A 15,526-nucleotide genomic window follows, 5' to 3' on the forward strand; every position below is an offset into this window, starting at 1 on the left:
GGCTTTTCTTTGGATTCCTCCNTTTTCTCGCTGTGTTGAATATCAGGATGATATTCCAAGTTGAGCACTTGCACTTTTGAACGTTTTAATCAGACACCTCTTAAGATTTTCGAATGAACTCACTTCATCTGACGAAACTTCCCTTCACATCCTTTTTATATGAGAGTTGAGGAATAATTCCGTTGGAGGGAAAATTATTCCGTTTGAAATCTGTCTCCCATGCTATGTATGGGACTTGCATCTTTTCAGTATTTTTCATGGAGTGGTGGTCTTGTAACTTGAACCTTTTGTTTGGTAGTGGATATTCCATAATCCACTTTCTTGAGTCCATGCTCCACTTGCTACTTTTGGTAAAAGTTACTCTTTTTAAATTCCCATTGATCCTCGTTTTAGGGAATAAGACCGACTTTGGATTAGTGCACCTTCTATCCGTTTGTTGTGGAATTCTGATGTGGCATCCACTTCTGGCACCTCCTTAATATTTTATCTCCATGATATTCTTCTTCTCCAAACTTTATTCATGCTTCCTGACCGTCATTCAGCCTTTTGGAGAAATGTCAGTTTATCGAGACCAAGATTGATGTCTCGATTGTTTGATGTCTTGATCCCCATGTATCGAGAGATCTATCTCTCGAACTCTGCTTATGTCTCGAACTGGGTTGTTGTATCGAGAGATCCTATCTCTCGGACTTTGCTTATGTCTCGAGACTTAGTTGATGTCTCGCAGACCCTTATTCTTCCAGTGTTGTCCCGTGCCTTCTTCTGATCTATCTATAAGATTACAACACGAGACTTTCTAAGATGTTCACACAAGTTTACCTTAAGCTTAAATATTTTCCGAGTTGAGCTCAAGTTACCCGGTTGTATTTTCGCTCTTAGTCTACTTGTCGAACTTACATATAATTTCTATCTTTCGAGACTTAGGGGATTATAGGTTACATTTGGTATCATCAAAACCTATTACAATATGTTCCTAACAGCGGCCAACATCAGAAAGGAAATTTGTGGTATAAGGCAACACAATGGAGAGTCATTATATGAATATTGGGAGCGTTTCAAGAAGCTTTGTGCAAGCTGTCCTCATCACCAAATCACTGAACAATTGCTCATTCAGTACTTTTATGAAGGACTCTTTCCAACTGATAGAAGCATGATTGATGCTGCAAGTGGAAGTGCTTTAGTTGATAAGACACCGGATGCTGCAAAGAATCTAATTGCAAACATGGCAGCAAATTCTCAACAGTTTGGCAATAGACTTGTCCAACCGTCCAAGCAAGTGAATGAGGTAAGTATTTCCAATCTTGAACAACAGGTGGCTGGTTTAACTACTCTTGTTCGTCAATTGGCGGTAGGAAATATGCAAACTGTGAAGGCCTGTGGAATTTGCTCGGTAGTTGGGCACCAAACTGATGCTTGCCCAACTCTTCAAGAAGAACCTATTGAACATGTCAACATGGCTGGAGGTTTTCTTGGACAACCTTAAGGTAAGTATGATCCATTTTCTAATACATATAATCCTGGTTGGAGGGATCACCCGAACCTTAGTTATGGAAACTCACAAGGGAACCAGGTTGTTCAGAATCGTTCTAATTTTCAGCAGTATAGACCACCATTTCCTTCAAGACAACAACCGGCCCAAAGTTCTAGCTCAGGTATGAATCTTGAAGATATTGTTAAGTCTCTTGCTACTAACACTTTACAGTTCCAACAAGAAACACAACAATTCCAACAAGAGACAAGGTCAAGTATTCAAGAAACAAGGGCTAGTATTCAGAACTTGGAAAGACATGTGGGTCAATTGGCAACTACAGTCAACAGGTTGGAGGCACAAAGTTCTAGAAACTTACCCTCTCAAACGGTTGTTAATCCTAAAGAGAATGTAAGTGCAATTAGTGTGAGAACTGTGTCAGTGGAAAAGAATGTTGATTTAGACAAGGAAACAAGTGTAGGAAACATTGCCAACAATAAACAGAAATCTCAAGGTAAGTTTTCTTCTTTTTCTGATTATAAACCAGTACCCCCATTTCCTCAAGCTCTTTTAGAAACAAAGAAAACAAAGTCAAATAATGATTTATATGAGACATTTCGTGAATGTGAGGGTAATAATTCATTGTTAGATTCTATTAAAAAAGTACCTCGTTATGCAAAGTTTCTGAAAGAGTTATGCACTATAAAAAAGAAACAAATTGAAGGAAAAGTTGAGGAGGTGAAAGTGCAAGAGAATGTCTTTGTGGCTAGTCAAAATAATCTTCCGGAAAAGTGTAAAGACCCATGTATGTTTACTATTCCATGCATGATAAGTGGTGTGAAACTTGAAAAAGTCATGTTAGATTTAGGAGCTTCTATCAATGTCATGCCATATTCTGTTTATACTTCTTTAAATCTTGGACCCCTGAAGAAAACTTGTGTAGTAATTCAATTGGCTGATGGATCTACTACATATCCTAGGGGTGTGATTGAGGATTTGCTTGTTGAAGTTAATAATTTGATTTTTTCCAGCTGATTTTTATGTGCTTGATATGGAAAATAATAATAAAATTCCTCATATTTTGTTAGGAAGGCCATTCTTAAAAACTGCAAAAACTAAAATTGATATCCATAGTGGGATGCTTACTATGGAGTTTAATGGTAAATTTGTGAGTCTTAATATTTATGATACCATAAAATCTCCTAGTGATGATAATTTTGTAATTTTTGTTGATTCTTTGAAGGTTGTTAAATTCGATGAGATTGCATCTAATGAGAATAAGGATGAAAAAATTAATAAATCATTTTTGAGTACTAATTTGCAGGAAGATACTATTTCTTTGAATAATAATAATCGTCAAAGGTACTCAAAAAGACGATGGAAATTTAAAGAAAAATTGTTAAAGCAATAAGTCGAGCCAACGACGATAAACAAAGGCGCTACTTGGGAGGCAACCCAAGGTGATTTTGTTCCATTCTTTTTCTTTTATTCACTATTCTTATTTATTTATACCTTTATTTCTTTTATGCATTTTATTCAACATTGGGGACAATGTTGATAATAAGTGTGCGGGAGGGAATTTAGTTTTATTTGTTTGTTTTTGTTATGTCAAAATTTTTTTAAAAAAATATTTTACTGCTATTTTATGCAAAATAAGTATTATTATTATTGTTATTTTTTTGACAAGAAAAATTATTATATTTTACTTTCTTGAAATTCATAACATGATTGAATAGATAGTTTGGCAAGTTGTGATTAGTTTGTTAGCATTTCTTGTTTGATATGTAGTGGCTAGATCAAGTAAGCAATAAACCCGTGAGACTTTGAGCCATTGACTGACACTTTGGTCTTATTTTCTTTCTATTGTGTGATTTCTTCCATAATTTTGTTTCTCTAGAACTTGCCTTGATTCTCTGTTAAAGCTACTTTGACCATGCATGATTCGAGTGTGATTAAGGCCATTATTTGATTTTGAGCCTTACTAGCCAAATAACCGATTTGTCCTATGATTTATTTCCCTTTGTTAACCCACTTTGAGCTTTTTGAGCTTTTTTTTTTTCTTTATTTGAACCACATTACAAGCCTTTTATACCCTAAATTAATGCCTTGACCCAGCTGAATAACTAGTGGAGCAAATTTTAAATTCCTTATGTAATCTACGTGGTTTGTGAAGAATAAGTGTGGGGGAGATCACTTGTTTTTGTTAATAAGATTGAGAGTGAGGTGGGTTGTCTCTTCGTTGGCAATTTGTTTTTTTTTTGCCTTTTAAAAACAAAGAAAGTGAAGGCAGTTCATGATTTCAAAAAAAAAAAAAAGTATGAAGGATTGAAAAATGAAGAATATATGTTTGAAAATGGAAAAAATGTTGCTGAAAATTTATGGGAAAATGAGAAAGAATCATCAATTAGTTTTGAGTTTGAGTTACTATTGAATAAATGGAGTATGGGGAAGTTCTTGTGATATTGAGGAAGAATTATTTATTTTTGAGAATGATAGTAGTTTTGAAGTATCAATAAGAGAGTGTTTCTGAATGGGAATTGAATGCGTTGGATTCCTTGTATTTGTTTGCTCCTCTAGTTTGAAAGCTTTTTGAGCTACTTTCCTAAATATTCCCTACCTTAGCCCTAACCCCATTACAAGCTATGAAAAGTCCTTATGATTTGTATCATGCATGGCTCTTGTAGTGGTGATTGAGAAGATATGCAAGCCTATGGTAGATCAATTTTATAGGAATGAACTTGAGTGGAATTAATTTATACCTATCAAACACTTGAGCATTATGAGTGATATTCCTGTGAGGGCTTACTTATTTAGTTCTCTCCATTTTTTTTGAACAGTGGTGCTAACTTATTAATTGCAGAGTGCTTAAGATTGTTGTTCATGATGTGTTATGAGTTTTGAGAATATTATTTTAATTTAGCAAATAATATTTTTGCTTGAGGACAAGCAAACGTTTTAGTGTGGGGGAATTTGATAGACATATTTTATACTTTTATTTTATGTACATCTTTATAATATTTTTGCATTAATTATTTATTATTATATAATAATTATTAATTTTTAGAGTTTAGTAATCATTAAGTTAAATAATATTTTATTTAGTTAATAATTTTAAGTTTGAGCCCAACAAGTTCTTAGCCTAATTCTTTGTTATGATTTAAGTATTATTTTGAGCCCAAAACATTATGGTCCATTCTTTATTTGTTTAATAAAATAGCCCAAGATATATAATAACCTAATTACTAAATGAACAAAACAAAAGGAAAGGGAAATTCAAATGTTTATGTTGGTTTTTGCGCAGCTTTACATACGTACGAGGAGCGACAGGGCAGCAGATGCTTCGTCAAAATCACAACAAAAATTTCGACGGAAGCTTCTGTTAATTAGAGACGATTTCGTTGGTCAGCAGGAGAATCGATGGCAAGGAATAATTTCACCATTTGGGTCTATTTTTGAGAGGTTCAAATTAATTTTCAGATTAATTATTTTCCTCATTTAAGAGTTTTTGTTAGGATTAATAGTGTATAAATAGTAGTGAGTTCTTGTTGTTGGGGAATCAGACTAGCTGTGCATAATTTGATAGTTTCTCCAGTTTACAAGATTTATTTTTCTGTTAATATTGTCTGGTTCATGGCCCTACGAGGCTAATTCTCTAAACTTGGTCAAGATTACATGAACCCTGGATCAATTTGTACTGTGAGATGGAATTAATTTTTTTTATATTGAATTCATTTTCATTTGAGTAATTGATATTTCTCTGTGTTTTATTTTATATGACTGTTCCAATTAATTTCTAGGAGGCCTACTAGTTTAATTACTTGAACAGTTTATTGCTAGATTAGTTAACGATACGTTTAATTGGTTTTCTAATCTGTGTAGCAATTGAGATTTATTAATATGACGTTAGTATTAATTTAGTTCTAGGAGGAATATTAATATGAATTAAACATAACCGCATGTGTTTATGTTATTCAGTTTCATTGATTTTCTCATTTTAATGTTGCTATCAAGTTAAATATAAGTGCTTGTCTTGTGTTATTTGGTAGTTAGGGGTAGTTACTCCTCGTGGGATCGACCCTTACTCTCACTACTACGTGTTTAAAGTTTTAATTTGGGAGCCTATGACAGCTCGCCAAAGCATTAAATGATTGTCACATTTTGTGAGACAAAAGACAAATTGTCCTTGCATAAAAGTGAACAAACGGCTAGAAAAGTACTGACATTCTGAAAAGGCCAAAAAGGTTACCCATTGGATTTTACACACTGGACAAGCGATACCCTTGCTTTGAAACCTCCAACGGATCTGAAACCTCCAACAGATACCCTTGCTCTTTCTCATTTGAGAGAGATGGAGAACAAGCGAAAAAGGCATTAGCAAGCAATATTATTCTCAATGTGTCAAAATATTCAAAAGCTCAAAATTCCTATCCAGATTATAAAAGAGATCGTGTGAAGCGCAAGTGTTGAATTAAGAAGATCAATCACAAGACTCTCAAGTTGGAGAAATACTTTCAACCATCTTCAATCATCTCTACTCGGAGAAGTAGAAAGAGGCGGAGTAGACTTTGAAGGAGTTGAAAAACCTAACCAAACGTGGCTGCCAGGCTTAGTGATCAAAGGAGCACGTTGTAAAGGAGCTTTGTTAACAGCCGAACCACTATAAAAATACACACTCTCTCTCTCTAGTTTACGTATTGCATTGCATGCCACTCTCAAAACCTAATATTTTCAATGACTAAAGTTTCTGTGCAAAGTAAACCTAAAATTTGGCATAACCTATCTTATCCGCTGCGTTTTTATCGTTGATCGAGTTCATTCCTCTTAAGGGATTGATCTTGCAAAAAGTTTTCAAAATACCTGTGAGTCTATTCAACCCCCCCCCCCCTCCTTCTAGACTCACATCGATACAACCGGGACCAACAAGTGGTATGAGAGTAGTAACCTTAAACAGTTAACACTCTGTGTGTACTGCCTGGTGATCCTCTTTCAAAACTCAAAAGTCTTTTTCACAATTTGCACTATGTCAAAAATGGAACATCATAGGCACTTCCTTATGTTTAACCTGGATAAGTTTGATGACTGGAAAGTGCGAATGCAGGCTCATTTGTCTGCTATTCATGATGAGATGTGGGATGTGATTACTGATGGACCTATCAAGATCCTACAAGTAAATACCAACCAAGCCGCTGATGACCCAACAGCACCAGAGATGATACCAAAGGATAAGTCGTTTCTAACAACCGAGGAAAGAACTCGCTCGAACCTTGACAACATTGCCAAAGATATACTCTACAAGGCTTTGGACGAGTCACTGTTCCCTCGTGTGAGAAAATGCAAATCAGCTAAGGATATCTGGGACACACTTATGCAAATAGGAGAATGTGACGAGCAAGATAAGGAAAACAAGCTGACCATTGCCATGAAAAGATTCGAGGATTTCAAACTTGGCGCAAAAGAATCTATATCTAACATGGAGGCATGTTTTATGAAACTGCTAACTGACATTGGAGACCTTGATGACAAGAAGCTTACTCAGAAGGATATAAACCTCAAAATCCTTCGAGTTCTACCGAAGAGTTGGGAGATGAAAGTTGTCGCAATGTGTGATCACCGAGACCTTAAAACAACGAGTACTACTCAGATATTCAGTGACTTAAAAGCTTATGAATTTGAGAAAGAAACACTAACTGAGGAAGAACCTGAGACTAGGAATGTAGCTCTGGTTGCAAGCCAGTAGCCATCATCATCAACGATGAGGTCGAATTCTAATCCATCTGATTTATTTACTAACGACCAGTTTGCTTTGTCTATGAGGAAGTTCAAAAGATTCATGAGAAAAAATCAGTCTTACAACAATTCGGACAAGCCAAGAACATCGACGCATATAAGTACTGACAAGCCCAGTGGATCAAGAACACGTGACACTGAAGAAGTACAAATGCTATGTTATAACTGTCGAAAGCCTGGACACTTCAAAGCTGAATGTCCTTATCCAATAGTCAAGAAACATCAAGAGGAATACGGCAACTACAGGAAGAATTCAGGAAATTACAACAACTCGAAGAGTACATCAAATGATGCGAATGATCAACCTAGCAACTACTCTAGTAATAATCAGAAGAGTGACAGACGAAGGAACGCTCTAGCTGTGGAAGAGAAGCTAGAAGAGAAGACTGACGAGACATGCACATCAAGCTCCAACTTAGATAGTGATAGCTCAGAAGATGAAAATGGACTACTGTGTCTCTTTAGCCAAGACGAATCAAACGAAGAAGTATGTCTTATGGCGGAAGAAGACAAGGTAACCTCTCAAAACTACTCATCTAATTACAGCTCTGAGTCTAGCTATCATGAGAATCCTAGGGAAGCATTCAAAAGAATGATGAAGGAATTCGATGATGTTTAAAACACACATTTCATACTTAAGGAAGAGAATGCTCGACTATTGACAGAAAGACAAGATCTCGAGGACTTAAAGTCCAAAAATGCTGAGATGCTTGAGTCTATAAGTTAGCTCGAGAAGCAAGTTCATCTACTTAAGGAAGAATGTAAAGTAAAGGAGAATAGAGAGCAAAACTTGTGTGCGGTAATTGCGACATTTACTAATTCATCCAGAATAATGGATCGAATGGTGGATGATCAAAGACCATCAGGGAGTAGAACCGGACTTGGTTACTCCAGCTCTAATTCACATGTCCTCTTAACACGTCCAACAGACCCTTCTACTAGTGGAGGTTTAAACTCTGTTTTTGTCCAAGGACAAACTGAAAACCTTGAGCCAGTGATTAATGTTGAAAATGGAAAAGAACCACAATCAACGAGCCAATCCAAGGATTCGGTTGAAACACGAATTGTGGAACCTACGAAAGGAAGTTCCTTATACGGTAACCCGAGGAGTCATCGAACAACTCGGTATAGACCTCGTGCACAGAACTATTATAGTTTTATTGCCAATGGTCAACCAAAAAGGAACAACCAATCGAAAGGAAAATTCCATAGCAAAAAGAGGCAACACTATTCACCGAGGCAACGCAAAGGTAGACCTCAGGGTAGGCCGAGTCCTTACCCGAATAGTGTCAAGAGTTTCAAAAGGTTCTCAAGTAAGCATAAGGGCGGTGATGGTAGACTTTATCCTAGTGACGAGGACTGGTATGGACTATGAGCCTATGACAAGAGCAAAATTTTGCTCACACAGACATAAGCAAACCTTCTACACCAGGATAAACACGAATAAACAAACACCTTCTTTTCAAAAGGTTTATTCGCCCAAGTCTCCTCAAGCCTATTATGCTATTCCATATAATTATCGTGTTTTTAACAGGTATCGTGGACCAAGGATGAACCTTACAGGTTCTAGGTATGCATGGATGCCCAAGCTTACCACTAACCCGCAATGACCCAAGAAGGTATGGGTACCTAAAACAACCTAATCTTTGGATGTAGGATAATAGGACCATATGGTACGTAGATAGTGGATGCTCAAGACACATGACCGGTGACAAGTCAGAACTGAGCAATTTCAAAGCTAAGAATGGTCCTAAAGTTGTTTTTGGTGGGAACTCAAGTGGACGAACCATGTGCATAAGAGAAGTCACGAAGAATGGCCTAACTATTTAAGAAGTTTCTTTTGTTGAAGGATTGAAATTCAACCGTTTGAGCACAAGTCAATTCTGCGACAAAGGATATAAAGTGGAATTCTCAAAGGATCTATGTTAAGTTATTTCAGAAAGGATCGTGAAGTTGTATTAACTGCCAAACAGAGAAAGAACATGTACGTGGTTACATGGGACACTATGAAGCCGAACACTTGCTTATTTGCCAAAAGCAAAAGAGACCTAAGTTGGGAATGACACCATAAACTTAACCATCCCAACTTCAAGGCCATCAACAAGCTTGCAAGAAAAGAATTTGTCGAGGGACTACCCAATGTAACTTATGACAAGGATAAGATCTGTGAAGCTTGTCAAAAAGGGAAACAAATCAAGTCTTCGTTTAAGTCCAAATCCGTTGATACCAATTCAAGACCATTGAGTCTTCTTCACATGGACTTATTTGGACCAGTTGATCCTGTAAGTTTAAGCGGAAGGAAATACACTCTTGTGGTAGTAGATGACTACACAAGATACACTTGGACATCCTTTTAAAGAAGAAGAATGAAACCGAGAAGGTTCTGCCTGATCTTCTACGAAGACTTCAAACAGAAAAGGATCTAAACATTATCAAAATCCGGTCAGATTAGGGAACAGAATTCGTGAATAAGGTGATACAAGATTTCTGTGGACAATATGGAATCCTCCATCAGTTATCTGCAACAAGAACTCCTCAGCAAAATGGTGTTGCTGAAAGAAGGAACAGAACTCTTAAGGAGGCAGCAAGATCAATGATTGCTTTCTCAGTTTTGCCAAAGCGTTTTTGGGCCGAAGCCATCAACACAGCCTGTTATACTCAAAATAGATCTCTAATTCACAAGATTCATGGGATTACTCACTATGAACTTTGGAAAGGCAAGAAGCCTGTTGTAAGATATTTTCATATCTTCGGGAGCAAATGCTTCATTCATAACAATGGGAAGACACACCTCAAAGCCTTCGATGAACGCGCAGATGAAGGTCTATTCATAGGTTATTCAGACAAAAGTAAGGCTTTCCGAGTTCTAAATAAACGAACTATGGTGATAGATGAGTCTATCCATGTAGTCTTCGATGAATTCTCTACAGATCACATGGCCAACTTTGAAAAGACACAAGTTCAGGAGGATACGAAGACTGGAGAGACTGAGGATTTATCCAAAGATATAGAATCCAAGGAAGATGATTTTCCAATTTTCTCAAATCATCTACCGAATACTTCACCTAAACCCGAAGTATTGCAAACCATTCCTACCGAACCAGATCTACATGAAGTACATCAAGATGAAATCATTCAAGTTGATCCTAAAGTAGATGAGGGAGCACCACCAACTACGTTTCAACCAGATCTAAAATGGTTGAGGAATCATCCTTAAGATCAAATCATTGGAGACATTCACGATGGAATACGAACTCGTGCATCCATTCAGGAGTGCATGATGGCATGCTTCATATCACAAATAGAACCCAAGACAATAGACGAAGCGTTGAGTGATTTGGATTGGGTTATTGTCATGCAAGATGAATTGCATCAATTCGAGAGGAACAACGTATGGGAGTTAGTTCCTCGTCCAACTCATCAAAATGTCACTAGAACGAAATGGGTTTTCAGAAGCAAGATGAATGAGCAACGAGTCATTGTTAGGAACAAGGCTCAACTTGTTGCCAAAGGTTATTGTCAAGAAGAAGGCATTGATTTTGACGAAACCTTCGCTCCTGTAGCTAGACTTGAAGCAATCAGAATATTTCTAGCTTATGCTGCATACAAGAATTTCAAAGTATTTCAAATGGATGTCAAAAGTGCATTTCTAAATGGACTCTTAGAAGAAGAAGTTTATGTTGAGCAATCACCTGGTTTTATCTCTGAAATTGTAACAGATAAAGTCTACAAGCTTAAGAAAGCCTTGTATGGTTTGAAACAAGCGCCGAGGGCTTGGTATGATACCTTGTCATGTTTTCTTATCAGTTGTGGTTTCACGAAGGGACAAGTGGATAAAACACTATTCAGGATCAAGGATGGAAACCACATCTTATTAGTCTAAATCTATGTGGATGACATCATCTTTGGAAGCACTGATCCGAATCTTTGTGAGAAATTCTCTAAACTCATGCAAGGAAAATTTGAGATGAGCATGATGGGAGAATTAAACTACTTTATTGATTTACAAGTTAAGCAAGAATGTGATGGTATTTTTATCAATCAGGCCAAGTACACTAAGGATCTCATCAAGAAATCTGGAGTTGACAGGAAGTGCTCGGTCAAAATTCCTATGAACACTTCGTTAAGAATGGATATTGACAACGAAGGAAAGGAAGTGGATTAGACTAAGTACAGAGGAATTATTGCTTCATTGCTATATTTGACTACTAGTAGACCGAATATATCTTTTGTTGTAGGTGTTTGTGCCCGTTTTCAAGCTAATCCCAAGGAGAGCCATCTAACTAAAAAGATATTAAGATATCTTAAAGGAACTCAAAGTGTAGGACTTTGGTATCCGAAGAATGGAGTCTTCGACCTTGTTGGGTATTCGGATGCAGATTTCGCTGGATGTAAGATTAATCGAAAACGTATATCCGGGACATGCCAGTTCTTAGGGGGAAGGCTTGTCTCTTGGTTCAGCAAAAAGAAAAATTCTATTTCCACGAGCACTGCTGAAGCCGAATACATAGCAGCGGAAAGCTGTTGTGCACAAATACTATGGATGGTGCAACAACTGAAGGATTATGGAGTCTAAGCACGAGAAATGAGCATTTTGTGTGATAATACAAGTGTTATTGCCATCACTCAAAATCCTGTGCTTCACTCGAGGACTAAACATATTGATATCAAATATCACTTTATCCGAGATCATGTTGAGAAAAAGGATATCAAGCTTGAATACGTGAACACTGATGACCAGCTTGCCGATATTCTCACTAAACCGCTTGCCGAGACAAGATTCTCTGCACTACACCATGAGCTTGGCATGATAGAGATGAGCTAACAAACAAATGCTTACGAAACTGAAGGGACGTTTCATTTATGGCGTGCAGCATTCAATGAAGCCATAAATTTCAGAAGTCACGGACTTTTATTGGAGATAAGATCAAGCGTTTTGGATGCTTGTGCTTTGAATGGTCTTTTCTAATTCACCTCAGCCAATCAAAATCGCTCAAACCCCCCTATAAATAGACCACGTCCAAGGAAGAAAGAAGTATCCCTAACTTCTCTTTCTTGTGTCGTCTTCTGTTTTGTAGGTATGGACAAGGGTAAGGGCAAGAAGGCTCAGTCCGAAGACAATCCAGCTAAGAAAAGGTTCTCGTTCCGTTTGATGTTGCAAGCTGGGGATGACAAGCTCAACAAGCTAAGGGTTGAAAAGGGACAGCCTCTAGAAGGAGACAACTCCAACCTTCCTCTTGAGCTATCAGACTCAGACTCAGAAGAAGTTCCCAGACAACCAATCCTCTCTGTCCCAGGCTTTCACTCAGCAGGACTTGCGCCTCCAAATGATGAACCATTCTGGCCAGATCAGAATATCATACATGGGAGTTCTCCATCTCATTCTGGCATTTCAAATGACGAGGAGTGGAATGAGATTCAGCGATGGTATCAAGAAAATCATGCTGAAGCTCAACCCCACCACAAGGACAAAACCAACCTCGTCCTGAGGACTTTGACGAAGACTACCTTCGTTATCTTGAGGAAATGTTTGAACCAGATGAAGCTCCTGACGGGTCTTCTGTTCAAGAGAATGAACCTGGATATGCCCCAATGCCTCCCTCTTGGGACCATGAGGTGAGGGAGTGGCGACACTTTCACGATGACTTAGCCCTAAGTGCTTGTCCAGTTCAAAGCCCTCCGACTCTGGAGAGTAGCCAAGGACAAAGCCTGATGTCCACTACCAATAGCAGGCAAGCTAAAGCAATAGCTAAAGGAAAGGGCAAGACGAGGAAGTACTTTCAACTCCTCGAGATGAAAGCGGGGCATGGTTGGGTGAACTCTTCTATTTTAAATGGATGTATCGTCTTGTTGCACTTGGATCTATGAAATAAAAGTTCTCTTTTATGATTCCTGCTTATATCTTAAATTGAGATAACAAGTCACGAATCATAAAATTGTATAGCTTATGGTGTCTTACACTTCTACAAGAATCATTATAACCGAAGACTAGGAGGCATATCACAACCGAGTACTAAAATCCTGACAAAGAAATAGATTTATGATCATTACAGTGTCAGCCGAACCCTTACCAACCAAGGAGTTGTCCACAAAACTTGTTACACAAGAAGCTGCTCAGGATTCTCTCAATAGGTCATTGTTGTGCATAGTTACTGACCTTTTATCTTTAAGAACGTGGGATCGTGAGAGAACACGTGTCAATGATTGATCTACTGATGATATTTGAGCATGCGCTCCACTATCCTTGAACTGACGAACCGTTAGAAGTGAAAGGACATGCATTAATGGGAAAGATGGAGTAATGAGTACATTCTCTCTCCGTATTAAATGCCACATTCACAAAGTGGGAGAAGTGCTCTTTGTAGTCTAAGTCGGAAGACACATAATTTTACCTTATTTGCCCTTCTTATTAAGGGTAATAAAGGTCATTGTCTTATATATATATATAAATACACCCCATACCCGCCATCTTTACCTTCACAAACTATATATCCCTCCAAAAACCCTAAAGCTACCTCTCCAAAACCAAAACTTCATCCTTTGACCATAAACACCCATGGCTTCCAATTCAAGTTCATCATCTGAAATGTCTAGTTCAACCTCTGGTAATGCTCCAGATGTTCATCAACCCCCTCCCAAACCAACACCCTCTCCACCGGCAAAGGAACCATCTTTCATCCCGCCACGGATCATTACCCGTCCATGCGAAGACAAAACCATCTTCAATTTCTTTCTACATCGCCTTGCAGGTCAAGATCCCAGAAACTGTATGGTCAATGCCAGATCTATACTTGACGTCGAAGGTTTTCTCTCTAGAGTGATCGACAAGGACTTTGGAAACAAAGTAATTCAACGCCTTAAAGATTGCGGCCTATACAAGTTTGCAACTTTTAAACACAAGGCCTGGTATCCTCTCGATGTTGCTCAATTCTATATAAATGCTAGCCTACATACTTCAAACGGCATTGATGAGATACGGTCATTAGTTCATGGAACTAATGTGACCGTTACTCATGAAGATGTGAGACGTGCATTTGATTTTCCGGTTTATAGTGCGGATTATCAAAAAGATTGTTCAGGGAAGAAATACAGTCGAAGGCGTCTGTGGAAAAAGATGAAAGGTTATTCTCAACCCTCCATTGTGCCATCCTCTCTAAAGAAGAAAATGCTAAAGTTGGACTATGAGTTTGTCATTGATATCCTGAACAAGGTGATTGAAAGCAAGCAATCCGGCACTGACGAAATCACTGAGAAAAAGATGAAAATGTTGTGCTCTCTTCTTGACAAATATCCTGTTGATTGGTCAAGGGTTATATATGATTTCTTGAGAGACAACATTAAGACTGGAATTGATGAAGACTCAGGATGGATCATTAAAGTGTTGGGTCATGGCTTTATGATCAGTGTGATATTGAAGGACAAGGCAATAAAGCTTCGCTTCGGAACTATAACTCACAAAACTCATTTCTATATGGGTTCAAATCCACCAAACTACAACAAGAGAAAAGCCGAGGAAATCAAAGCTGCAAAGCACACTGCCAGTAAAAAGGAAAAGTCCAAGACTATCACGGACTCTAAAGGAAAGGAGAAAGCCGAGGCATCAAAATCTCATGATTCAGAATCCCTATATAGCCCTACGAAAAGGAAAATGAAGAAGTCTTCAAAAGGTAAAGTGACGAAAGGTGTTGAACCATCACAAGCACCCGAGTCCTCATCTGATCACGAGGACAAGATAAAGGAGAAGAAGGCTGAATTAAAGAAGAGGAAGGCTAAGCAACTGAAACGACCGAAGAAGAAAGCTAAGAGGGGTCAGCCAGATCAGATGTTGGAAACAGAATCTACTATTGTTTTACCAACAGTGGAGGATCATGGACGAACTCTTAGTGTTGAAAGAGCAAGAGTTCTTCCACCTCTCTTAGATTTTAGCCGCGAAGAGAGCGATGTGAACGATCAATTGCCTCTCACTAGGTTCATGAAGCTGAAAACTTCACCTTCAAAGCCATCTGAACCCGAGCCAATAACATCTGAGCCTCTCGAGCCGAGAACCACTCCTGAACCTTTGGTGACCGAACCATTGGCACCTGTGATCCCCTCTTCTAAAAATCAAACTCTTGCAATAGTACCGCATCAACCTCTCAACGACTCAGACTCAAGCTCCATCTAGATAGAAGAAGACTCTAAGGGGGAAGATGTTGGTCAAGAGCGCCCTGCTTACAGAGAGCTACCTTCATTCATCAGAAGACAGATTGTGGAAAGATTACATCCGCAAGT

General features: G+C 38.1%; 2 protein-coding genes and 1 non-coding gene across 3 annotated transcripts; 2 read left to right on the forward strand and 1 right to left on the reverse strand.

Annotated features, from left to right (window-relative positions):
* Positions 1–985: 985 nt before the first annotated feature.
* Positions 986–1,092, reverse strand: LOC116021324. The gene has a single exon (XR_004098983.1). It is a non-coding gene; the product is annotated as a small nucleolar RNA R71 (small nucleolar RNA).
* A 562-nt stretch (positions 1,093–1,654) lies between these two features.
* LOC116020198 lies at positions 1,655–2,503 on the forward strand. The gene has a single exon (XM_031260676.1). The coding sequence runs from the start codon at positions 1,655–1,657 to the stop codon at positions 2,501–2,503; it is 849 nt and encodes a 282-aa protein (XP_031116536.1).
* Positions 2,504–7,220: 4,717 nt separating this feature from the next.
* On the forward strand, positions 7,221–7,874 carry LOC116020199. The gene has a single exon (XM_031260678.1). It carries the CDS (start codon positions 7,221–7,223, stop codon positions 7,872–7,874), a length of 654 nt encoding a protein of 217 aa, XP_031116538.1.
* Positions 7,875–15,526: the final 7,652 nt, after the last annotated feature.

The sequence above is a fragment of the Ipomoea triloba genome, chromosome 5, assembly GCF_003576645.1.
Source record: "Ipomoea triloba cultivar NCNSP0323 chromosome 5, ASM357664v1".
Classification (NCBI taxonomy): Eukaryota; Viridiplantae; Streptophyta; class Magnoliopsida; order Solanales; family Convolvulaceae; genus Ipomoea; species Ipomoea triloba.

Bases quoted from the DNA above. Each gene is read 5' to 3' on its own strand.
- LOC116020198 (XM_031260676.1), top strand. From the start codon at position 1,655: ATGAATCTTGAAGATATTGTTAAGTCTCTTGCTACTAACACTTTACAG.
- LOC116020199 (XM_031260678.1), top strand. From the start codon at position 7,221: ATGAGGTCGAATTCTAATCCATCTGATTTATTTACTAACGACCAGTTT.